The sequence below is a fragment of the Bombina bombina genome, chromosome 3 (assembly GCF_027579735.1).
Source record: "Bombina bombina isolate aBomBom1 chromosome 3, aBomBom1.pri, whole genome shotgun sequence".
Classification (NCBI taxonomy): Eukaryota; Metazoa; Chordata; class Amphibia; order Anura; family Bombinatoridae; genus Bombina; species Bombina bombina.
The window spans coordinates 136,321,725-136,349,205 of NC_069501.1; the positions used below are offsets into that span (position 1 = coordinate 136,321,725).

The following is a 27,481-nucleotide window of genomic DNA, read 5'->3' on the forward strand; positions in this document are numbered from 1 at the left end:
ATTCCAAGGGACCAAAGTAAAGCCCTGAAAAACTAAAGGGAGAAAGAGCGTTAACTCGCACCCAGGATAGAGCAACTGAAAGACAAACCGTCCCCGGAAGCCGGGAAAAACAGCATCAGAATATCTGAATATGTTCCTCCGAAAACCCATAGGCTTCCTGCTGCAAAGGTGATCTAAGCGAACACAAGGCGCCAACCTAGCCATCAAGGTAGTAAACTGCACAGGACCATCTTCAGCAAGAAAAACTCCAAAGCAGTGCAGAACAACACATACCCAAGAAAAGAAGCAAAGAACCCAGAACCAGCAGAGAAAAAATACTTGCTGAGGAGGGATTTACTGCAAAGCCTCCCCTCTAAGGAATTCTCACAAGATCTATCTATGATACACGGTCAAAGATCAACAGATCCCAGATCCCCACTCTGGGCAATGGACCCAACACCAAAGTGACTGCCAATGTCCAAAAGACAAAGGAATGAAAAGGGAGGGGATACAGCAACCCCAAAAAGAGCTTGGGTTCCAGAACCTAGTCGTAGCTCCCTTCCCAAAGATTAAGGACACCCCCAAAAGGGGACGCTCTGCTGAACTACAGTACAGGCAAGTCACAAGAAAACCAACCCTTCACCTGACACCCTGCACGCAAGGCAGGGGGGACAACCCCACTGAACAGAGAAAGAAAGGACTTCGGAGTAACAGGCGGATATTGTGGAATGCCAAGTCCACCCCAAAGGGGAGGAACAAAAAATAGAACAGCTCACCCGCACGCAGGTATGGAGATAAGAGAGAGAAAAATCCCCTAGTAGGAACAGAAGATGTCCCGGAAATGGGAACTGGATCAACACAAACCAGTCCTAAGGAATCTGGTTACAGAAACCCAAAATGTCCAGTCAAAGACAAAGACAAAAAAAACCCAGACACCCGGAACCCAGAGCCGGCTTTAAACAAACTAATAACCCCTGAGGAACCACCAGGTTACCCCATCCGGAGCATACCTTGCACCACACGCGATGCAATCCCAGTCACATCCAAGGCACCTTGGACACTGAACTCTCACGCAAGTATACCAGACACAGAGTGCTTCAAGACCCCAGCAAGATTCAAACTCCCAACTGAAAGGGTGCTAGGCAATAATAGAAGCCACACAGCGACTCTGGTTGACCCCTAAAGGCTCTAGGGACAACACCCCCTAAGTCCAAAGACTAAGGTAAATGAACAAGAGAACAGAGCCAAAACCTGGAAAATCTGGATTGAGAAGATAACAATAGTCTCCAAGATCTACTTCCCAGAAGCACTACAGCTTTAGGATTTACGATAAACGAACATTCTAACCTCTTGCGGATGCAAACCCAAACGCCTAAACAGGGGCAACACCAGAAAAGAAGGAGACCACATAAACTGTCAAGCTCCAAAAGTATGGGAGCAGAGGAGATCCCGGAAGTAAAATAAAAACCAACATGCCCTAACTTCCTGAAACTGATGACCAGAAGGCCAATCCCCAGAAAAAGGACAAACGGCCCAATCAGCCTCGACCCTAAGGAAGAGGTACCATCATCAAGGAAACAAAGTCCAAGAGGACAATCCCAAAGGAAGCCTCAAAGGAGAGACGAGAAACGCCGCCAGAACCTGGAACCACGGATTTCCATGGAATCCTTTTAAGCTCCAACCCACTATGGGAAGGAAAAACACTCTAGCACTAGAATCAAAAGATCCCAGGAGTCTACAGAGTATGCCCTAGCAGGATCAGAACCTCAGAAAACCCCACCAGCAAAGCATGGATAGGACAATTAGGACTGAGCACAATCCCCTCTGATGCCCCCAGAAGAAAAATTAGGACCAGCCTGATGTCCTGGAACGAAAGGCCTCTTATAACTTGTAACGCAAAACAAGAAAACGAAACTCGAACAAGAGCGAACCACTCGGCACCCCAACCGGACCAGCCAGTAATAACGGGCACCACGTGTCTGATATAGACCCCCAGGGACAGAAAACTAGTACCCAACCAGGACCAGCCTGAAGCATAGTGCACCCAAGGACTGCCCAAGGCCACAGAAAGTCGTAACCCTAGAAGAGGTAGACAATAAAACAGGCAAATTATAGAACATAACAATGTCCTAACTTCCATGTAACTTCCGCAGAAGCGCCAATGCGATCACAAAATCGCTAGTATCAAATTCCAGAGAAGAAATTGTTCCCAAGGAAAAACTTATAACAGGCATGAGCTTTTAAAAGTTAAGAAAATACAGCCTAACCGGATCAAATTAAAAGAGGGCAACATCCGCAGGTTAACGCCCAAGAGGAACGGACACACTAACAGGACCAGCCTGTCAGAGATCCAAATCTCCCAAAGCTCAGAACTGGAATAGGATACCTTAAAGAAAAGAATAAATTGGAGACGCAAGGAGATTACTTCATCCCCCCCCCCGTCTAATCCAGCTTGCCGTCCAGGACAGAAGACTGAGGACGTCTTGACCCATCAGGACTGGGATCCTCCAGCACCACCAAAACATGCCGCAGAAGGACACGAAGGTGCGCCAGTCTATAACAAAAAGCAAGACTTACCTCCGTCGGAGTAACTGATGACCCCGACCCAGAGGATTGGGCCCCTGAAGCCTCAGAGGAAACCGCTTCCCCAGAGAGCTGACCTGACCCAGGCGATCCCCCGTCTGACGAGCCCTGGTTAACAGAACACGGACAATATCTCATCAACATCTCCCTTCCTGGAAGATGTAAATGTGCCAATGCCATAGATATGGCCACGCGGAACCGTGCCGTAACCTCTGGAAGAAATAAGCCGCTTTCTGGAGAAGGAGTAACGGCATTAGTGACACCTGATTCAGTAGCCAAAGAAGGTTCTAGGGTACTCACCTCGCGGGATATGGAGTCCCCAGGGGTGGATGGCTCGGCGGACTCTAAGTTTCCCGTTTTGGGAGAAAAGAGCACTCTAAAGCGTCATGCAGAACATAACTTATGGGCGTGTGATTACTCGGGCTATTTCATACTCTTCGCAAGAAGTAGAATCGGAATCAGAGACATCCGTCTCCAAAAAATCAGAATCCCCCATATCTTGGATAGAAATTATGGATAGCAAAATAAAAACGGCACCTTACACCTCCAATGGCTGGGGCACTCACCACCTCCTATGACCCAGACAACTAGCGAAACAGACTCTCCCCTTCGCCACGCAGTCAGGAATACGGAAATGGAGACTAGAAATGTGACCGCGTCTAGTCACAAGGTACACCGTGCAGGCCTGAAAAAAAGCGCGCCAATGCCACAAGGGCCGCACAGCCTGACTTTTAAGAAGGCCGTTATGTTCCGATAGCAACGAGCCCAAAAGACACTACACATTAGCAGACAGAATCACATAACAAACATGATTAAAGTCCCCCCTGTTCAATAACCCCCCTCAGGAGATATCAACCCTGGATTCCATAAGATAAAGAAGTCCCACTGAGACCCTGCTTCTTTGTTTACATTATACTTCACACATTGGAGAAAAATTAAACAATCTTACCGGAATCCATGCCGTGGAACAGGAACATGGCCTTTCAAGTGGGAGTGTGAAGCTGATTGCTAAGGAGCTGTTAATATGAGTCGGGATGGTTTTGCAGAAAGACTCTCCTGCATCACCGGACTCTCACTTTCATTCATACATGCTCTCACTGAGAGGCTGACAGGACTACTTAAAACTCCAGTCCTATTTCGAAGAGTTCTAGCCTCCATAAGAGACTATCTTTAATCTTCCGACACTTCTCTGCCAAACTCCTGTGACGAAAGGCAAAGAATGACTGGGGGAAGTGGAGGAGGTATTTAAGTCTTTGCCTCCTCCTGGTGGGCAGGTTCTGAATTCCCACAAGTAATGAATTAAGCAGTGGACTCTCCTCCCATTAAGATAAAAACTGGCAAATGGGTAATAAAGGGATTATCTATCTTTTTAAACAATACAAATTCTGGAGTAGATTGTCCCTTTAAATGCACCTTGGTTAGACATCACAAAGGAAAATGATACTTAATACGTACACGGTAGAATCTTTTGAAAGATAAATCAAAAGACTAGCAGGTGACTTCTTTCTGCTATGTGACAATGCCTCATATATACTATGTGTCTGACAACTAGGTAAATAAAGCACATATTAAAATTATTTGTAGGATTACTTATTTGCTTTATATACATACAAATGAACTCAAACATAATGATGAAATATAACTTTCATATGGTAGTTGCTTATCCAAATTATCATGGAACCTCAATATGCCATTAACAGTTTTCACTGGGTTTTTTTTCTCAGGAAAAGGAGCTTCCAACGCGTTCCGACTGCCTGTTGCTGAAATGCTGACCATTAGGTTCAGTTCAAACAATTAGGAGCTTTTTACATAGTAACATTTTCATCTTATATATTGTTTGTTCGTTTTCGGCCATGTAAAAATATATAGCTTTCCAGTCTTTAATATTCACAACAGAGTCTACAATTCAAGAAAGCTGAACTTGTAGGTAGTTGGAGGTTGAAAATGGTTCTTTTGCAAGATTTCTCATATCACAAATGACTTTGTGTGCTTGAAATCCTATAGAGAGAAAGGGAACACACATTAGTAAAGGCAGCACCAATATAATAACAGCAGAAATATATTTAAAATAAACTTTATTGCACAACAGAAAAATGTTGAAATTATTTAGTAGCTCCTCACATACAAGAATGACCAGCTGACACAATACTTTTCAGCACTAGACCTCAGAAAAATGACCAGGTTTTAGACTGTTCCTGATTAAAGCAACCACAATCAAATGTCAGGCCTGCTCAGCGCCATACAAGCCTCCCCCCCTCCCCCCCGACACACTGAGCAGGCACTGTATTGGAAGGGGGTGCATTGGACACAACGTTATTCTCATGAACCAACTGTTGGACAACATCTGCTGACTGGATGATTGGCAGTTTCTGCTGTTGACCAGCAGAGGTCTACAGCTCCCAAGAGGTACTTTAGCTATTTTGTGGGTGGTAAACACATAGCATTTCAGGGTCGCTGTTGTTAAAATGACATGCTCTAGGGAATTAGAGCCATTAATAATTTTAAAAAAATTATCTAACACAGAGCATTTTCTTTTTCCTCTTTTATGTCCCTTAACGACCAAGGACGTACAGGGTACATCCTACAAAAACTGTCACTTAATGACCAAGGATGTACCCTGTACGTCCTCAGGGGTTTCAAGCGGTGGAAGCGATCCTGATCACTTCCAGCCACTTTCATGATATTGCAGTGATGTTTCAATATTGAAACATCACTGCAATATTTAATACTGGCAGACTTTCTGCACCTTAAGATGGCGGTGACAATTGTGAGGTGGGAGAGGGAAGAGAGCTGTTTGAGGTGGGTCAGGGAGGGATCAGGGGTGGGATGTGTCAGGTGGTAGGGTGATCTCTACACTAAAGCTAAAATTAACCCCTTAACTGTTGGGCATAATACAAGTGTGGTGCGCAGCGGCATTTAGCAGCCTTCTAATTACCAAAAAGCAATGCCAAAGCCATATTCTCTGCTATTTCTGAACAAAGGGGATCCCAGAGTAGCATTTACAACCATTTGTGCCATAATTGCACAAGCTGTTTGTAAATCATTTCAGTGACAAACCTAAAGTTTGTGATAAAGCTAACAATTTTTTTTATTTGATCGCATTTGGCGGTGAAATGGTGGCATGAAATATACCAAAATTGTCCTAGATCAATACTAGGACCATTACTAAAATAAAATATATACATGTGAATGGCTATTCAGGGATTCCTGACAGATATCAGTGTTCCAATGTAACTAGCGCTAATTTTGAAAAAAAATGGTTTGGAAATAGAAAAGTGCTACTTGTATTTATTGCCCTATAACTTGCAAAAAAGCAAAGAACATGTAAACATTGGATATTTCTAAACTCAGGACAAAATTTAGAAACTATTTAGCATGGGTGTTTTTTGGTGGTTGTAGATGTGTAACAGATTTTGGGGGTCAAAGTTCGAAAAAGTGTGTTTTCTTTCCATTTTTTCATCATATTTTATAACAAATTTTTATAATAAATTCTAAGATATGATGAAAATAATGGTATCTTTAGAAAGTCCATTTAATGGCGAGAAAACGGAATATAATATGTGTGGGTACACTAAATGAGTAAGAGGAAAATTACAGCTAAACACAAACCGCAGAAATGTAAAAATAGCCCTGGTCCTTAAGGGTAAAAATTTTTAAAAATGGTCTGGTCACTAAGGGGTTAATGGGACATAAAACCCATTTTTTTTTCTATCATGATTCAGATAGATCATGTGATTTCAAACAACTTTCCAATTCCCTTCTATTATCTAATTTGTTTTGTTCTGTTTATATCCTGTGTTGAAAGGGATACCTAGGTAGACTCCGGTACTGCTGATTGGTGGCTACACATATATGCCTCATGTTATTGGCTCATCCAATGTTTTCTGCTAGCTCCCAGTAGTACATTGCTGCTTCTTCAACAAAGGATACCAAGAGAACAAAGCACATTAAATTATAGAAGTGAATTGGAAAGTTATTTGAAATTGTGTTCTCTATCTGAATTGTGAAAGAGAAAATTGGGGTTTTGTGTCCTTTTAAAGGGTTACATCTCTGAATTGCAAAATAATTTCTATTTTGCTATAATCTCTTATAAATGATAGCTAGGATAGCTGTTGATAATAGGGACTTCTGTGCTAATATCCATAAAAGCCTGTAGTGCGCCTTTTATTATGGCTTTCAAAACGGCAAATTACTTTTAACTAATATATTCAATAAAACACTGAAGAAACGATAAGAGAGCATATGCTCCTTATAGCCTTTCCTATAACAAATAAACATTTGATATTAATAATTTTAACATAATAGCGTATCCTCCGGATCAATAAGAAAAGAGGAAGCCATGGATGAATTATAAATATCTATTAAATTAACATTCAGTTAGGTAGCTGGGACATTCTGAATATTAATAATTCAAATGATCGAAGAGCATGATTATAAATCATGTAATTTATATATATATTAATATATACACTATGGATTTTGTCACATGGACTTATATTAAACGAATGGACTGAAATCAATCTAATGCGCGGATACACCTGATATAGACTCATATTTTGTGTTTAATACATTCTATAATGTTTTGCTTTGGATGATTTTCATTGTGCTCTGTACATTTATAGAAAAACCAAACAAAATTTGTGCTCATTTCCCATATTCCCTCACAGATATTCTTCTCTGCAACAAATATAAACCTAAGCCCATTTGAATATCAATGTTCTGCCCTCGTGGGGAACTAAGTAAATGCTAGATATTATGTATGATGTATTTTTTAATTATGTTAGTTGTTTACATATTGAAGAAATATAGGTAGTTGTAGCTTCTATAACATACTTTAGTTTCTATGAAGTAATGGGCACCTCAATATAGAAGCCTAGGTTTCCCTTATCTTGTCTTCTGTTGAAGACAATCAGGGACATATATGACCTACTCTGCAAACAATAGCTGTGTGGAATATAGCAACAATAAAGTACTTTATCAGCTCATTATTAAAGGGAGTTGAAACCCAAATGTGTTTTTTTTTTCATGATTAAGACAGAGCATGACATTTTAAGCAACTTTCTAATTTACTTCTATTATCAGTTTTTTTCTTTGTTCTCTTGGTATCTTTATTTGAAAAGGCAGGAATGTAAGCTTAGCAGCCAGCTCATTTTTGGTTCAGCACCCTGGTTAGCCCTTGCTAATTGGTGGCTACATTTAGATAATGGAAGTAAATTGGAAAGTGTCTTAAAATTGAATGTTCTATCTGAATTGTAAAAGTTTAATTTTCCCTTTAGTTTACCTTTAAATATTGTACTGTAAAACATAAACATCTCATTTAGTCTAGTATTTATTCATTCTGCGTGCAGCCTCCACAATAATATTTACAGCTTAAAGTATTTCATTCCAGTTTCCCCATAGCCCTATTAAGTGTGCTTAACAACAATTTTCTTTTAAATGAGCTCAACTTTTTCTGTGAAACTGGTTGAAAATAAAACACTTAGACCCTTTTGTAAATACAAACTTTCCATAAACTATTCTATAGAAGAAAAATATAAAGAAAATATTGATTTTCCACAGTTTATTACAGGATTAAAAACCTATAAAAAAAGCTAAGTATCAGGAGCATTAAAGACAGTTCTACTCCAATTGCCTCCTAGCTGCCTATTGCTCATGGGAACACAAAACAATTTGCCAGTTGCACTGAAATACATTCTCCTAATCTTTTCCCAGCTTTGAAAAAAGTGTACAATCTGGTACATTTATATTTGATGTGTTCACATAAAATGAAAACTACAGAACACTTCTAGACAAGCTGTGTACATCCTAACAAGTATAAATGATCTTACTCATTATATTACCACCCTCTGGTTCAGTAAAACAGGTACATATTTTGACCTATCATTTTCCTTTTGGTAAATTGATGAATGTTTCTTATGTACGCCCTCTCGCTTGCTTCTTCCCACAAAACGATATGTGTTAAAGTTATATGAAAGTCTAAATAAAGCTTACATGATTCAGATAGTGCAGGATACAGTTTACTTCTATTATCAAATCTGGTACTTTTGTATCCTTTGTTGAAAAGCATACCTAGGTAGGCTCAGGAGCAGCAATGCACTATTGAGAGCTAGCTGGTGATAAGTGGCTACACACATATACCTGTAGTCACTGGCTTGCCAGATGTGTTCATCTAGCTTCCAGAAGTGTATTACTGCTCTGTATTTTAATTTAACAACTTTAAAGGGATAGTAAAGTACAAATTTAACTTTCATGATTCAGATAGGGCATTTCATTTTTAAAAACTTACTAATTTACTTAGATCATCAAATTTGCTTTGTTCTCTTGGTATTTTTAGTTAATAGCTAAACCTAGGTAGGCTCATATGCTAATTTCTAAGACCTTGAAAGCTGCCTCTTATCTGAATGCATTTGACAGTTTTTCACAGCTAGACAGTTGGTCCATGTGTTTCATATAAATAACATTTTGTTCACGCACATGGAGTTATTTAAGAGTCAGCACTAATTGCCTTAAATGCAAGTCTGTCAAAAGATCTGAGTTAAGGAGGCAGCCTGCAGCTTATATACAAGCTAATTACAGAGGTAATAAGTATATTTCTATAACAGTGTTGGTTATGCAAAACTGGGGAATGGTAAATAAAGGGATTAGCTATCTTTTTAAACAATAACATTTTTGGTGTTTACTATCCCTTTAATTAAAGGGACAGTCTACTCCAGAATTTTTATTGTTTAAAAAGTTAGATAATCCCTTTATTACTCATTCTGCAGTTTTGCATAACCAACTCTGTTATATTAATATACTTTTTATCTATGTGATTACCTTGTATCTAAGCCTCTGCAGACTGCCCACTTATCTCAGTTCTTTTGACAGACTTGCATTTTATCCAATCAGTTCTGACTTATAAATAACTCCATGGGAGAGAACACAATGTTATTGATATGGAACACATGAACTAGCGCTATCTAGCTGTGAAAACTGTCAAAATGCACTGAGATAAGAGGCAGCCTTCAATGGCTTAAAATTTAGAATATGAGCCAAAGTAGGTTTAGCTTTAAAAGTAAATTGGAAAGTTGTTAAAATTGCATGCCCTATCTGAAACATTAAAGTTTTTAACTAGACTGTCCCTTTAACAACTTTGCAGATATTAAACACATAATTTCTTTCATGTAATTGGCAAGAGTCCATGAGCTAGTGACGTATGGGATATACAATCCTACCAGGAGGGGCAAAGTTTCCCAAACCTCAAAATGCCTATAAATACACCCCTCACCACACCCACAATTCAGTTTTACAAACTTTGCCTCCTATGGAGGTGGTGAAGTAAGTTTGTGCTAAGATTTCTACGTTGATATGCGCTTCTCAGCTTTTTGAAGCCCGGTTCCTCTCAGAGTGCAGTGAATGTCAGAGGGATGTGAAGGGAGTATTACCTATTGAATACAATGGTCATCCTAACGGGGATCTATTTCATAGGTTCTCTGTTATCGGTCGTAGAAATTCATCTACTACCTCCCTTTTCAGATCGACGATATACTCTTATATACCATTACCTCTGCTGATTCTCGTTTCAGTACTGGTTTGGCTATCTACTTAAAGGGACAGTTCACCCAAAAACTTTCTCCCCTTTAAAGTATTCCCAATTATCCTTTTTACCTGCTAGAGCATATTAAATTGGTTGCAAGTAGCTCCTTTACTCCTATTTCAGCATTTGAAATAGCTGATTTAGCTTGTGGTTTCCCAACCTATACTGAAAGTTTTGATACTGGAGTATATGCTATTGACAAGCCTAAGTAAACACAGGCAGCAGAAGAAGTTACACTCACAGTGGGGTGCAGGATAGTTAAGCAATAAAATGGTCATTTTCCATTGTTCTCTCTTTGTATTGAGCCATGGTGTTCCAGACAATTATAAGATAAGGAAGCAAGTCTGTGTACATAAAGTGATAACATAATGAGATCTGATATTACCTTAAATTCAACCCACTGTAATAGGCTGTGGTTTCAAAGCACAAAACCAGCTACTTCATATACACAAATAAACCTGAAAATGCAATTTCTCAAATATTTTATACTCTGCAGTTGGTATAAAAAGTCATTTAAAATACACTAATGGAAAAACAATTTTACAGTGTACTGTCCCTTTAATGTAGATGAGTGTCTTTTGGTAAGTATATTTCTTTTATTTAAGACACTCTCAGCTATGGTTTGGCACTTTATATTTAAAGTTCTAAATATATGTTTATTCTTATATTTGCCATGATTCAGGTTCATCAGTATATTTCCTTTTTGCAGACTGTCAGTTTCATATCTGGGAAATGCATAAAATATAAAAAAAAAAAAATTCTTACCTGAAGTTTTCAAATTGACTCTCTTTTCTAAATTGCGGGCTGTTAGGCTCGCGGGAGCGCAAAATGCTATAATTTATTGCGTCATTCTTGGTGCAAGACTTTTTTGGCGCGAGAATTACGTTTGTTGATGTAATTTCGTCATTTCCGGCGCCAAAAAATATTTTGTCAGTTGTGGGCGTCATACTTGTTTTTTTTTGTTTGCATTTCTTTCCCATTCCTGAAACTGTCATATAAGGAAATTGATAATTTTGCTTTATATGTCATTTTTTCTCTTACATATTGCAAGATGTCTCAATCTGACCCTGTCTCAGAATCTACTACTGGAATCCTGCTGCCTGATGTCAGTTCTACCAAAGCTAAGTGCATTTGTTGTAAACTTGTGGTAACTGTTCCTACGGCTGTAGTTTGTGATAGTTGTCATGACAAACTTTTACATGCAGACAATATTTCCATTAGTAGTAGTTCATTACCTGTTGCTGGTCCTTCAACATCTAATGCTCAGGATATTCCTGTTAATTTGAGAGAATTTGTTTCTAATTCCATTCAGAAGGCTTTGTCTGCCATACCGCCTTCTAATAAACGTAAAAGGTCTTTTAAAACTTCTCATAAAATTGATGAATTTTTAAATGACCGACAACATTCTGATTTATCTATCTCTGATGAGGATTTATCTGGTTCAGAAGATTCTGCCTCAGATATTGACACTGACAAATCTTCATACTTATTTAAAATGGAGTATATTCGTTCCTTATTAAAAGAGGTGTTGATTGCATTAGATATGGAGGAGACTAGTCCTCTTGATATTAAAACTAGTAAACGTTTAAATTCGGTTTTTAAACCTCATGTAGTTATTCCTGAGGTTTTTCCAGTTCCTGATGCTATTTCAGATGTGATTTCTAGGGAATGGAATAGATTGGGTACTTCTTTTACTCCTTCTTCAAGGTTTAAGAAACTGTATCCTTTGCCGACTGATAGATTGGAGTTTTGGGAAAAGATCCCCAAAGTTGATGGGGCCATCTCTACTCTTGCTAAGCGTACTACTATTCCTACGGCAGATACTACTTCTTTTAAAGATCCTTTAGATAGGAAACTTGAATCTTATCTAAGGAAGGCTTATTTATGTTCAGGTCATCTTCTTAGGCCTGCTATTTCTTTGGCTGATGTTGCAGCTGCTTCAACTTTTTGGTTGGAAACCTTAGCGCAACAACAAGTACCAGATCATAATGTCTATAGCATTGTTAAGTTAATTCAACATGCTAATAATTTCATTTGTGATGCTATTTTTGATATCATCAGAATTGATGTTAGATATATGTCTTTAGCTATATTAGCTAGAAGAGCTTTATGGCTTAAATCTTGGAATGCTGATATGACTTCTAAATCAATGTTGCTATCTCTCTCTTTCCAAGGTATTAAATTATTTGGTTCTCAGTTGGATTCAATTATTTCAACTGTCACTGGGGGAAGGGAGCTTTTTTGCCTCAGGATAAAAAATCTAAGGGTAAATTTAAGGCTGCTAACCGTTTTCGTTCCTTTCGACAAAATAAGGAACAGAAACCTAAGCCTTCCCCTAAGGGAATGGTTTCCATTTGGAAGCCTTCTTCAGTCTGGAATAAATCCAAGCCATTTAAAAGATCTAAATCAGCCCCCAAGTCCGCATGAAGATGTGGCCCTCATTCCAGCTCAGCTGGTAGGGGGCAGACTAAGATTTTTCAAGGATGTTTGAATCAATTCAGTCCAAAATCATTGGATTCAGAACATTGTATCTCAAGGGTACAGAATAGGTTTCAAAGTAAGACCGCCTGTGAGAAGTTTCTTTCTCTCACGCATTCCAGTGAACCCAGAGAAAGCTCAGGCTTTCCTGAAGTGTGTTTCAGACCTGGAGTTATCTGGGGTAATTGTGCCGGTTCCTTTTCAGGAACGGGGTCTGGGGTTTTATTCAAATCTGTTCATTGTTCCAAAGAAGGAGAATTCTTTCAGACCAGTTTTGGATCTAAAAATTTTGAATTGTTATGTAAGAATACCAACATTCAAAATGGTGACTATAAGGACTATTCTGCCTTTTGTTCAGCAAGGGCATTATATGTCCACAATAGACTTACAGGATGCATATCTTCATATTCCAATTCATCCAGATCACTATCAGTTCCTGAGATTCTCTTTTCTAGACAAGCATTACCAATTTGTTGCTCTTCCTTTTGACCTAGCGACAGCTCCAAGGATCTTTTCAAAGGTTCTCTGTGCCCTACTCTCTGTAATCAGAGAGCGGGGTATTGCAGTGTTTCCTTATTTGGACGATATCTTGGTACTTGCTCAGTCTTTACGTTCTGTAGAATTTCACACAAATCAACTAGTGTTGTTTCTTCAAAGACATGGTTGGAGGATAAATTTACCAAAAAGTTCTTTGATTCCTCAGACAAGGGTAACCTTTTTAGGTTTCCAAATATATTTAGTATCCATGACTTTGTCCCTAACAGACAAGAGACATCTGAAATTGGTTGCAGCTTGTCGGAACCTTCAGTTTCAATCATTCCCTTCAGTAGCTATGTGCATGGAGGTTTTAGGTCTCATGACTGCAGCATCGGACGCGATCCCCTTTGCTCGTTTTCACACGAGACCTCTTCAGCTTTGTATGCTGAACCAATGGTGCAGGGATTATACAAAGATATCACAATTAGTATCCTTAAATCCCAATATTCGACTATCTCTGACTTGGTGGTTAGATCACCATCGTATAGTTCAAGGGGCCTCTTTTGTTGGTCCAACCTGGACTGTGATCACAACAGATGCTAGTCTTTCAGGTTGGGGAGCTGTCTGGGGATCTCTGACAGCGCAGGGGGTTTGGAAATCTCAAGAGGCGAGATTACCAATCAATATTTTGGAAATCTGTGCGATTCTCAGAGCTCTTCAGTTTTGGCCTCTACTGAAGAGAGAACCGTTTATTTGTTTTCAGACAGACAATGTCACAACCATGGCATATGTCAATCATCAGGGTGGGACTCACAGTCCTCAAGCTATGAAAGAAGTATCTCGGATACTTGCTTGGGTGGAATCCAGCTCCTGTCTAATTTCTGCGGTCCATATCCCAGGTATAGACAATTGGGAAGCTGATTATCTCAGTCGCCAGACTTTACATCCGGGAGAGTGGTCTCTTCACCCAGATGTGTTTTTTCAGATTGTTCAGATGTGGGGGCTTCCAGAAATAGATCTGATGGCTTCTCATCTAAACAGGAAACTTCACAGGTATCTGTCCAGGTCCAGGGATGCTCAGGCAGAAGCAGTGGATGCGTTGACACTTCCTTGGAGCTATCAACCTGCCTATATTTTTCCGCCTCTAGTTCTTCTTCCAAGAGTGATTTCCAAAATCATAATGGAGCGTTCGTTTGTACTGCTGGTGGCTCCAGCATGGCCACACAGGTTTTGGTATGCGGATCTTATTCGGATGTCCAGTTGCCAACCTTGGCCACTTCCGTTAAGGCCAGACCTTCTATCTCAAGGCTCGTTTTTCCATCAGGATCTCAAATCATTAAATTTGAAGGTATGGAAATTGAACGCTTAGTGCTTAGTCATAGAGGTTTCTCTGACTCCATGATTAATACTATGTTGCAGGCTCGTAAATCTGTGTCTAGAAAGATTTATTATCGAGTTTGGCAGACTTACATTTCATGGTGCTCTTCTCATAAATTCTCTTTGCATTCTTTTAGAATTCCTAGAATTTTACAGTTTCTTCAGGATGGTTTAGATAAGGGTTTGTCTGCAAGTTCTTTGAGAGGACAAATCTCTGCTCTTTCTGTTCTGTTCCACAGAAAAATTGCTAAACTTCCTGATATTCATTGTTTTGTACAGGCTATGGTTCGTATCAAGCCTGTCATTAAATCAATTTCTCCTCCTTGGAGTCTTAATTTGGTTTTGAAGGCTTTACAGGCTCCTCCGTTTGAGTCTATGCATTCTCTGGACATTAAATTACTTTCTTGGAAAGTGTTGTTCCTTTTGGCCATCTCTTCTGCTAGAAGAGTTTCTGAATTATCTGCTCTTTCTTGTGAGTCTCCTTTTTTGATTTTTCATCAGGATAAGGCGGTTTTGCGGACTTCGTTTAAATTTTTACCTAAAGTTGTGAACTCCAACAACATTAGTAGAGAAATTGTTGTCCCTTCGTTGTGTCCTAATCCTAAGAATTCTATGGAGAGATCTTTACATTCTTTGGATGTGGTAAGAGCTTTGAAATATTATGTTGAAGCTACTAAATATTTCAGGAAGACTTCTAGTCTATTTGTTATCTTTTCTGGTTCTAGGAAAGGTCAGAAGGCTTCTGCCATTTCTTTGGCATCTTGGTTAAAGCTTTTGATTCATCATGCTTATTTGGAGTCGGGTAAATCCCCGCCTCAGAGGATTACGGCTCATTCTACTAGGTCAGTTTCCACTTCCTGGGCTTTTAAGAATGAAGCTTCTGTTGATCAGATTTGCAAAGCAGCAACTTGGTCTTCTTTGCATACTTTTACTAAATTCTACCATTTTGATGTTTTTTCTTCTTCATAAGCAGTTTTTGGTAGAAAAGTACTTCAGGCAGCTGTTTCAGTTTGATTCTTCTGCTTATAATTTCAGTTTTTTTCATTATAAAGATTAAAACTTTTGATTTGGGTTGTGGATTAATTTTTTTCAGCGGAATTGGCTGTCTTTATTTTTATCCTTCCCTCTCTAGTGACTCTTGCGTGGAGTTCCACATCTTTGGTATTTGCTATCCCATACGTCACTAGCTCATGGACTCTTGCCAATTACATGAAAGAAAACATAATTTATGTAAGAATTTACCTGATAAATTAATTTCTTTCATATTGGCAAGAGTCCATGAGACCCACCCTTTTTTTATGGTGGTTATGATTTTTTTGTATAAAGCACAATTATTCCAATTCCTTGTTGAAGCTTTTTGCTCCTTGCTTATCACCCCATTTCTTGGCTATTTGTTAAACTGAATTGTGGGTGTGGTGGGGGGTGTATTTATAGGCATTTTGAGGTTTGGGAAACTTTGCCCCTCCTGGTAGGATTGTATATCCCATACGTCACTAGCTCATGGACTCTTGCCAATATGAAAGAAATTAATTTATCAGGTAAATTCTTACATAAATTATGTTTTTTTGCTAGCAGTAGAGCAATAAAATGCTCAAGCTAATTAGAACGTTTTATTTTTAGACATTTATGTCTAACTACACATTATATATAGAGTTAGAGATTTTGTCATATTAGTTTTCACACTGTGGTCATATATCTCATGAGGTTTATAAGTTTTATGAGGATGGATATATTGATAACATATATATTTCACACTTACATTTTCCTTTTGTGATGCAGATTTGTGAACATTTTCCTTCCTGATAATGACAGTAAAACCATTATTAGTATATATGCTTAAATATCAAATCTCTTTAAAATACATCATTTAAAAAAAGTCTATTGCATAAACATTTGGTGTATAAGAATTGTTTTTGACAGAAAAGAAATGTTAAATTTCTTCTGCTTTTGTTGAGTTAAAACATTGTGAATTAACTTTAATTGGAAACGGTGAGGAGAAAACGTCTGTGAGAGACTGAGACAGAGAAAAAGAAGCAGTCAGCAGAAAAAGCATTCAGAGAAGGATGAGACAGCTGAAGTGGAAGAGACACATTAGAGAGAATGGTTTCAGGTCACAAGAAAATGCCACAATTGTTTAAAGAATCTTAGCTATTATGTGTAGTATGTTAGTTAGAAAAACAAAAGGAAAACAACACAACAACAATACAGGTATATTTACAATATAGCTATGTTGCAAAATGTATTTTTCTTAAAGAAACAGCTTATATCAGGCATGTGACCAGCATTCCATATCCCATGCTGCATGACTACACAGGCATCTGAGCATGCACAAAGGAAATACAAATCTAAATAGTGCACAAGTGACAAAATTATTCTTGGCACTACCACTAAATTTACATATTTTCAAATATATATATACAGTGTATATATATATATATATATGTATCATATATACAAAAGATGATTAGCTGAGGAACTGAACAGTATATATATATATATATATATATATTATATATATATATATATGTATCATATATACAAAAGATGATTAGCTGAGGAACTGAACAGTATATATATATATATATATATATTTATCATATATACAAAAGATGATTAGCTGAGGAACTGAACAGTATATATATATATATTTATCATATATACAAAAGATGATTAGCTGAGGAACTGAACAGTATATATATATGTATCATATATACAAAAGATGATTAGCTGAGGTGAACTGAACAGTATATATATATGTATTATATATACAAAAGATGATTAGCTGAGGAACTGAACAGTATATATATATTTATCATATATACAAAAGATGATTAGCTGAGGAACTGAACAGTATATATATATATATATATATATATATATATATATGTATCATATATACAAAAGATGATTAGCTGAGGAACTGAACAGTATATATATATATATGTATCATATATACAAAAGATGATTAGCTGAGGTGAACTGAACAGTATATATATATTTATCATATATACAAAAGATGATTAGCTGAGGTGAACTGAACAGTATATATATATGTATCATATATACAAAAGATGATTAGCTGAGGAACTGAACAGTATATATATATTTATCATATATACAAAAGATGATTAGCTGAGGAACTGAACAGTATATATATATTTATCATATATACAAAAGATGATTAGCTGAGGAACTGAATAGTATATATATATATGTATCATATATACAAAAGATGATTAGCTGAGGAACTGAACAGTATATATATATATGTATCATATATACAAAAGATGATTAGCTGAGGTGAACTGAACAGTATATATATATATATATGTATCATATATACAAAAGATGATTAGCTGAGGAACTGAACAGTATACAGTGAGGCCCCGGTTTACGCACGACTCGGTATACGAAATTTCGGTTTACGAAATCGAAATTTGAAGAAAATTTGACTCGGTTTACGAATTTTTTTCGCAATACGAAACAAAATGCCGGTCAAAATGCCGGTTTGCCCCCCTCGGTTTACGAATATTTTTCGCAATACGAAACCAGTGGCCCCTGTGCCCCCTGCATACTCAAGTATGATTGAATTAATGAGTTTGGGTACCAGTGTAGAGGTGTTGGAGAGGTTTTGGAGCCATTTTGCAGCAAGTTGTTGAGCCTTTTGGAGCCATTTGCAGCAAGTTGTTAAGCCTTTTGGAGCCATTTGCAGCAAGTTGTGGAGCCTTTTGGAGACATTGGAGCCATTTGCAGCAAGTTGTTAAGCCTTTTGGAGCCTTTTGGAGCCTTTTTTGGACACTTTACTTGAATTTTTTCGGACCTCCGGAACGCATTAATTGATTTTCAATGCATTCCTATGGGAAACCGTGTTTCGGTTTACGAATTTTTCGCAATACGAAACGACCCGGAGAACGAATTAAATTCGTAAACCGAGGCCTCACTGTATATATATTTATCATATATACAAAAGATGATTAGCTGAGGTGAACTGAACAGTATATATATATGTATCATATATACAAAAGATGATTAGCTGAGGAACTGAACAGTATATATATATTTATCATATATACAAAAGATGATTAGCTGAGGAACTGAACAGTATATATATATTTATCATATATACAAAAGATGATTAGCTGAGGAACTGAACAGTATATATATGTATGTATCATATATACAAAAGATGATTAGCTGAGGAACTGAACAGTATATATATATATGTATCATATATACAAAAGATGATTAGCTGAGGAACTGAACAGTATATATATATGTATCATATATACAAAAGATGATTAGCTGAGGAACTGAACAGTATATATATATGTATCATATATACAAAAGATGATTAGCTGAGGTGAACTGAACAGTATATATATATATATATATATATATATATATTTATCATATATACAAAAGATGATTAGCTGAGGTGAACTGAACAGTATATATATATATATATGTATCATATATACAAAAGATGATTAGCTGAGGAACTGAACAGTATATATATATTTATCATATATACAAAAGATGATTAGCTGAGGAACTGAACAGTATATATATATTTATCATATATACAAAAGATGATTAGCTGAGGTGAACTGAACAGTATATATATATGTATCATATGTACAAAAGATGATTAGCTGAGGAACTGAACTGTATATATATATTTATCATATATACAAAAGATGATTAGGTGAGGAACTGAACAGTATATATATATATGTATCATATATACAAAAGATGATTAGCTGAGGAACTGAACAGTATATATATATGTATCATATATACAAAAGATGATTAGCTGAGGTGAACTGAACAGTATATATATATATATATATATATATTTATCATATATACAAAAGATTATTAGCTGAGGTGAACTGAACAGTATATATATATATATGTATCATATATACAAAAGATGATTAGCTGAGGAACTGAACAGTATATATATATTTATCATATATACAAAAGATGATTAGCTGAGGAACTGAACAGTATATATATATTTATCATATATACAAAAGATGATTAGCTGAGGAACTGAACAGTATATATATATATGTATCATATATACAAAAGATGATTAGCTGAGGAACTGAACAGTATATATATATTTATCATATATACAAAAGATGATTAGCTGAGGAACTGAACAGTGTATATATATTTATCATATATACAAAAGATGATTAGCTGAGGAACTGAACAGTATATATATATGTATCATATATACAAAAGATGATTAGCTGAGGAACTGAACAGTATATATATATGTATCATATATACAAAAGATGATTAGCTGAGGTGAACTGAACAGTATATATATATTTATCATATATACAAAAGATGATTAGCTGAGGAACTGAACAGTATATATATATTTATCATATATACAAAAGATGATTAGCTGAGGTGAACTGAACAGTATATATATATGTATCATATATACAAAAGATGATTAGCTGAGGAACTGAACAGTATATATATATATATATGTATCATATATACAAAAGATGATTAGCTGAGGAACTGAACAGTATATATATATATGTATCATATATACAAAAGATGATTAGCTGAGGAACTGAACAGTATATATATATGTATCATATATACAAAAGATGATTAGCCGAGGAACTGAACAGTATATATATATTTATCATATATACAAAAGATGATTAGCTGAGGTGAACTGAACAGTATATATATATGTATCATATATACAAAAGATGATTAGCTGAGGAACTGAACAGTATATATATATGTATCATATATACAAAAGATGATTAGCTGAGGAACTGAACAGTATATATATATGTATCATATATACAAAAGATGATTAGCTGAGGAACTGAACAGTATATATATATGTATCATATATACAAAAGATGATTAGCTTAGGAACTGAACAGTATATATATATTTATCATATATACAAAAGATGATTAGCTGAGGAACTGAACAGTATATATATATATATATGTATCATATATACAAAAGATGATTAGCTGAGGAACTGAACAGTATATATATATGTATCATATATACAAAAGATGATTAGCTGAGGAACTGAACAGTATATATATTTCTTTCATGTAATTAGCAAGAGTCCATGAGCTAGTGACGTATGGGATATACATTCCTACCAGGAGGGGCAAAGTTTCCCAAACCTCAAAATGCCTATAAATACACCCCTCACCACACCCACAATTCAGTTTTACAAACTTTGCCTCCGATGGAGGTGGTGAAGTAAGTTTGTGCTAGATTCTACGTTGATATGCGCTCCGCAGCAAGTTGGAGCCCGGTTTTCCTCTCAGCGTGCAGTGAATGTCAGAGGGATGTGAGGAGAGTATTGCCTATTTGAATGCAGTGATCTCCTTCTACGGGGTCTATTTCATAGGTTCTCTGTTATCGGTCGTAGAGATTCATCTCTTACCTCCCTTTTCAGATCGACGATATACTCTTATATATACCATTACCTCTGCTGATTCTCGTTTCAGTACTGGTTTGGCTGTCTACAAACATGTAGATGAGTGTCCTGGGGTAAGTAAATCTTATTTTCTGTGACACTCTAAGCTATGGTTGGGCACTTTGTTTATAAAGTTCTAAATATATGTATTCAAACATTTATTTGCCTTGACTCAGAGGGGCCCATTTATCAAAGGGCTTGCGGACCTGATCCGACACTGCGGATCAGGTCCGCAAGACCTCGCTAAATGCGGAGAGCAATACGCTCTCCACATTTAACATTGCACCAGCAGCTCACAAGAGCTGCTGGTGCAACGCCGCCCCCTGCTGACTCGCGGCCAATCGGCCGCCAGCAGGGAGCTGTCAATCAACCCGATCGTATTCGATCGGGTTGATTTCCGGCGGTTCCTGTCCGCCTGCTCAGAGCAGGCGGACAGGGTTATGAAGCAGCGGTCTTTAGACCGCTGCTTCATAACTTGTGTTTCTGGCGAGTCTGAAAACTCGCCAGAAACACGGCCCTTCAAGCTCCGTACGGAGCTTGATAAATGGGCCTGAGAATGTTCAACATTCCTTATTTTTCAGACAGTCAGTTTCATATTTGGGATAATGCACTTGAATTAATCATTTTTTTCTTACCTTCAAAAATTTGACTCTTTTTCCCTGTGGGCTGTTAGGCTCGCGGGGGCTGAAAATGCTTCATTTTATTGCGTCATTTTTGGCGCGGACTTTTTTGGCGCAAAAAATTATTTTCCGTTTCCGGCGTCATACGTGTCGCCGGAAGTTGCGTCATTTTTTGACGTTATTTTGCGGCAAAAATGTCGGCGTTCCGGATGTGGCGTCATTTTTGGCGCCAAAAGCATTTTAGGCGCCAAATAATGTGGGCGTCTGATTTGGCGCTAAAAAATATGGGCGTCGCTTTTGTCTCCACATTATTTCAGTCTCATTTTTTCATTGCTTCTGGTTGCTAGAAGCTTGTTCTTTGGCATTTTTTCCCATTCCTGAAACTGTCATTTAAGGAATTTGATCAATTTTGCTTTATATGTTGTTTTTTCTCTTACATATTGCAAGATGTCTCACGTTGCATCTGAGTCAGAAGATACTACAGGAAAATCGCTGTCTAGTGCTGGATCTACCAAAGCTAAGTGTATCTGCTGTAAACTTTTGGTAGCTATTCCTCCGGCTGTTGTTTGTATTAATTGTCATGACAAACTTGTTAATGCAGATAATATTTCCTTTAGTAAAGTACCATTGCCTGTTGCAGTTCCTTCAACATCTAAGGTGCAGAATGTTCCTGATAACATAAGAGATTTTGTTTCTGAATCCATAAAGAAGGCTATGCCTGTTATTTCTCCTTCTAGTAAACGTAAAAAATCTTTTAAAACTTCTCTCCCTACAGATGAATTTTTAAATGAACATCATCATTCTGATTCTGATGACTCTTCTGGTTCAGAGGATTCTGTCTCAGAGATTGATGCTGATAAATCTTCATATTTATTTAAAATGGAATTTATTCGTTCTGTACTTAAAGAAGTACTAATTGCTTTAGAAATAGAGGATTCTGGTCCTCTTGATACTAATTCTAAACGTTTAGATAAGGTATTTAAATCTCCTGTGGTTATTCCAGAAGTTTTTCCTGTTCCTAATGCTATTTCTGCAGTAATTTCCAAAGAATGGGATAAATTGGGTAATTCATTTACTCCTTCTAAACGTTTTAAACAATTATATCCTGTGCCGTCTGACAGATTAGAATTTTGGGACAAAATCCCTAAAGTTGATGGGGCTATTTCTACCCTTGCTAAACGTACTACTATTCCTACGTCAGATGGTACTTCGTTTAAGGATCCTTTAGATAGGAAAATTGAATCCTTTCTAAGAAAAGCTTATCTGTGTTCAGGTAATCTTCTTAGACCTGCTATATCATTGGCTGATGTTGCTGCAGCTTCAACTTTTTGGTTGGAAACTTTCATGATATTATTATTCTTCTTCAGCATGCTAATAATTTTATCTGTGATGCCATTTTTGATATTATCAGAGTTGATGTCAGGTTTATGTCTCTAGCTATTTTAGCTAGAAGAGCTCTATGGCTTAAGACTTGGAATGCTGATATGGCTTCTAAATCAACTCTACTTTCCATTTCTTTCCAGGGTAACAAATTATTTGGTTCTCAGTTGGATTCTATTATCTCAACTGTTACTGGTGGGAAAGGAACTTTTTTACCACAGGATAAAAAATCTAAGGGTAAAAACAGGGCTAATAATCGTTTTCGTTCCTTTCGTTTCAACAAAGAACAAAAGCCTAATCCTTCATCCTCAGGAGCAGTTTCAGTTTGGAAACCATCTCCGGTCTGGAATAAATCCAAGCCTGCTAGAAAGGCAAAGCCTGCTTCTAAGTCCACATGAAGGTGCGGCCCTCATTCCAGCTCAGCTGGTAGGGGGCAGGTTACGTTTTTTCAAAGAAATTTGTATCAATTCTGTTCACAATCTTTGGATTCAGAACATTGTTTCAGAAGGGTACAGAATTGGTTTCAAGATGAGACCTCCTGCAAAGAGATTTTTTCTTTCCCGTGTCCCAGTAAATCCAGTGAAAGCTCAAGCATTTCTGAATTGTGTTTCAGATCTAGAGTTGGCTGGAGTAATTATGCCAGTTCCAGTTCCGGAACAGGGGATGGGGTTTTATTCAAATCTCTTCATTGTACCAAAGAAGGAGAATTCCTTCAGACCAGTTCTGGATCTAAAAATATTGAATCGTTATGTAAGGATACCAACGTTCAAGATGGTAACTGTAAGGACTATCTTGCCTTTTGTTCAGCAAGGGCATTATATGTCCACAATAGATTTACAGGATGCATATCTGCATATTCCGATTCATCCAGATCATTATCAGTTCCTGAGATTCTCTTTTCTGGACAAGCATTACCAGTTTGTGGCTCTGCCGTTTGGCCTAGCTACAGCTCCAAGAATTTTTACAAAGGTTCTCGGTGCCCTTCTGTCTGTAATCAGAGAACAGGGTATTGTGGTATTTCCTTATTTGGACGATATCTTGGTACTTGCTCAGTCTTTACATTTAGCAGAATCTCATACGAATCGACTTGTGTTGTTTCTTCAAGATCATGGTTGGAGGATCAATTTACCAAAAAGTTCATTGATTCCTCAGACAAGGGTAACTTTTCTGGGTTTCCAGATAGATTCAGTGTCCATGACTCTGTCTTTAACAGACAAGAGACGTCTAAAATTGATTTCAGCTTGTCGAAACCTTCAGTCACAATCATTCCCTTCGGTAGCCTTATGCATGGAAATTCTAGGTCTTATGACTGCTGCATCGGACGCGATCCCCTTTGCTCGTTTTCACATGCGACCTCTTCAGCTCTGTATGCTGAATCAATGGTGCAAGGATTACACAAAGATATCTCAATTAATATCTTTAAAACCGATTGTTCGACACTCTCTAACGTGGTGGACAGATCACCATCGTTTAATTCAGGGGGCTTCTTTTGTGCTTCCGACCTGGACTGTAATTTCAACAGATGCAAGTCTCACAGGTTGGGGAGCTGTGTGGGGATCTCTGACGGCACAAGGAGTTTGGGAATCTCAGGAGGTGAGATTACCAATCAATATTTTGGAACTCCGTGCAATTTTCAGAGCTCTTCAGTTTTGGCCTCTTCTGAAGAGAGAATCGTTCATTTGTTTTCAGACAGACAATGTCACAACTGTGGCATACATCAATCATCAAGGAGGGACTCACAGTCCTCTGGCTATGAAAGAAGTATCTCGAATTTTGGTTTGGGCGGAATCCAGCTCCTGTCTAATCTCTGCGGTTCATATCCCAGGTATAGACAATTGGGAAGCGGATTATCTCAGTCGCCAAACGTTGCATCCGGGCGAATGGTCTCTTCACCCAGAGGTATTTCTTCAGATTGTTCAAATGTGGGAACTTCCAGAAATAGATCTGATGGCGTCTCATCTAAACAAGAAACTTCCCAGGTATCTGTCCAGATCCCGGGATCCTCAGGCGGAAGCAGTGGATGCATTATCACTTCCTTGGAAGTATCATCCTGCTTATATCTTTCCGCCTCTAGTTCTTCTTCCAAGAGTAATCTCCAAGATTCTGAAGGAATGCTCGTTTGTTCTGCTGGTAGCTCCGGCATGGCCTCACAGGTTTTGGTATGCGGATCTTGTCCGGATGGCCTCTTGCCAACCGTGGACTCTTCCGTTAAGACCAGACCTTCTGTCACAAGGTCCTTTTTTCCATCAGGATCTGAAATCCTTAAATTTAAAGGTATGGAGATTGAACGCTTGATTCTTGGTCAAAGAGGTTTCTCTGACTCTGTGATTAATACTATGTTACAGGCTCGTAAATCTGTATCTAGAGAGATATATTATAGAGTCTGGAAGACTTATATTTCTTGGTGTCTTTCTCATCATTTTTCTTGGCATTCTTTTAGAATACCGAGAATTTTACAGTTTCTTCAGGATGGTTTAGATAAGGGTTTGTCCGCAAGTTCCTTGAAAGGACAAATCTCTGCTCTTTCTGTTCTTTTTCACAGAAAGATTGCTATTCTTCCTGATATTCATTGTTTTGTACAAGCTTTGGTTCGTATAAAACCTGTCATTAAGTCAATTTCTCCTCCTTGGAGTTTGAATTTGGTTCTGGGAGCTCTTCAAGCTCCTCCGTTTGAACCTATGCATTCATTGGACATTAAATTACTTTCTTGGAAAGTTTTGTTCCTTTTGGCCATCTCTTCTGCCAGAAGAGTTTCTGAATTATCTGCTCTTTCTTGTGAGTCTCCTTTTCTGATTTTTCATCAGGATAAGGCGGTGTTGCGAACTTCTTTTGAATTTTTACCTAAAGTTGTGAATTCCAACAACATTAGTAGAGAAATTGTGGTTCCTTCATTATGTCCTAATCCTAAGAATTCTAAGGAGAAATTGTTGCATTCTTTGGATGTTGTTAGAGCTTTGAAATATTATGTTGAAGCTACTAAGTCTTTCCGAAAGACTTCTATTCTATTTGTTATTTTTTCCGGTGCTAGAAAAGGCCAGAAAGCTTCTGCCATTTCTTTGGCATCTTGGTTGAAATCTTTAATTCATCTTGCCTATGTTGAGTCGGGTAAAACTCCGCCTCAGAGGATTACAGCTCATTCTACTAGGTCAGTTTCTACTTCCTGGGCGTTTAGGAATGAAGCTTCGGTTGATCAGATTTGCAAAGCAGCAACTTGGTCCTCTTTGCATACTTTTACTAAATTCTACCATTTTGATGTATTTTCTTCTTCTGAAGCAGTTTTTGGTAGAAAAGTACTTCAGGCAGCGGTTTCAGTTTGAATCTTCTGCTGATGTTTTTCATTAAAACTTTATTTTGGGTGTGGATTGTTTTCAGCAGGAATTGGCTGTCTTTATTTTATCCCTCCCTCTCTAGTGACTCTTGTGTGGAAAGATCCACATCTTGGGTAATCATTATCCCATACGTCACTAGCTCATGGACTCTTGCTAATTACATGAAAGAAAACATAATTTATGTAAGAACTTACCTGATAAATTCATTTCTTTCATATTAGCAAGAGTCCATGAGGCCCGCCCTTTTTTTGTGGTGGTTATGATTTTGTATAAAGCACAATTATTCCAATTCCTTATTTTATATGCTTTCGCACTTTTTTATCACCCCACTTCTTGGCTATTCGTTAAACTGAATTGTGGGTGTGGTGAGGGGTGTATTTATAGGCATTTTGAGGTTTGGGAAACTTTGCCCCTCCTGGTAGGAATGTATATCCCATACGTCACTAGCTCATGGACTCTTGCTAATATGAAAGAAATGAATTTATCAGGTAAGTTCTTACATAAATTATGTTATTTATCATATATACAAAAGATGATTAGCTGAGGTGAGGAACTGAACAGTATATATATATATATATCATATATACAAAAGATGATTAGCTGAGGTGAGGAACTGAACAGTATATATATATATGTATCATATATACAAAAGATGATTAGCTGAGGAACTGAACAGTATATATATATATGTATCATATATACAAAAGATGATTAGCTGAGGAACTGAACAGTATATATATATTTATCATATATACAAAAGATGATTAGCTGAGGTGAGGAACTGAACAGTATATATATATTTATCATATATACAAAAGATGATTAGCTGAGGTGAGGAACTGAACAGTATATATATATTTATCATATATACAAAAGATGATTAGCTGAGGTGAGGAACTGAACAGTATATATATATATATATATATATATATATATATATCATATATACAAAAGATGATTAGCTGAGGTGAGGAACTGAACAGTATATATATATTTATCATATATACAAAAGATGATTAGCTGAGGTGAGGAACTGAACAGTATATATATATATATATATATATATATCATATATACAAAAGATGATTAGCTGAGGTGAGGAACTGAACAGTATATATATATGTATCATATATACAAATGATGATTAGCTGAGGAACTGAACAGTATATATATATATATATATATCATATATACAAAA

At 37.2% G+C, this 27,481-nt stretch overlaps 1 protein-coding gene across 1 annotated transcript in view; it reads right to left on the reverse strand.

The window, feature by feature from the left end:
• Window positions 1–4,136: 4,136 nt before the first annotated feature.
• Window positions 4,137–27,481, reverse strand: part of LOC128652247 (junctional adhesion molecule B) — a gene marked incomplete at its 5' end in the record, with an annotated part of 149,434 nt that continues 126,089 nt past the window's right edge. The window contains 2 exons of the mRNA XM_053705184.1: window positions 4,137–4,560; window positions 16,230–16,269. Of these exons, the coding sequence (XP_053561159.1) occupies window positions 4,528–4,560; window positions 16,230–16,269 (73 nt within the window). The remainder of the gene's footprint in view (window positions 4,561–16,229; window positions 16,270–27,481) is intronic.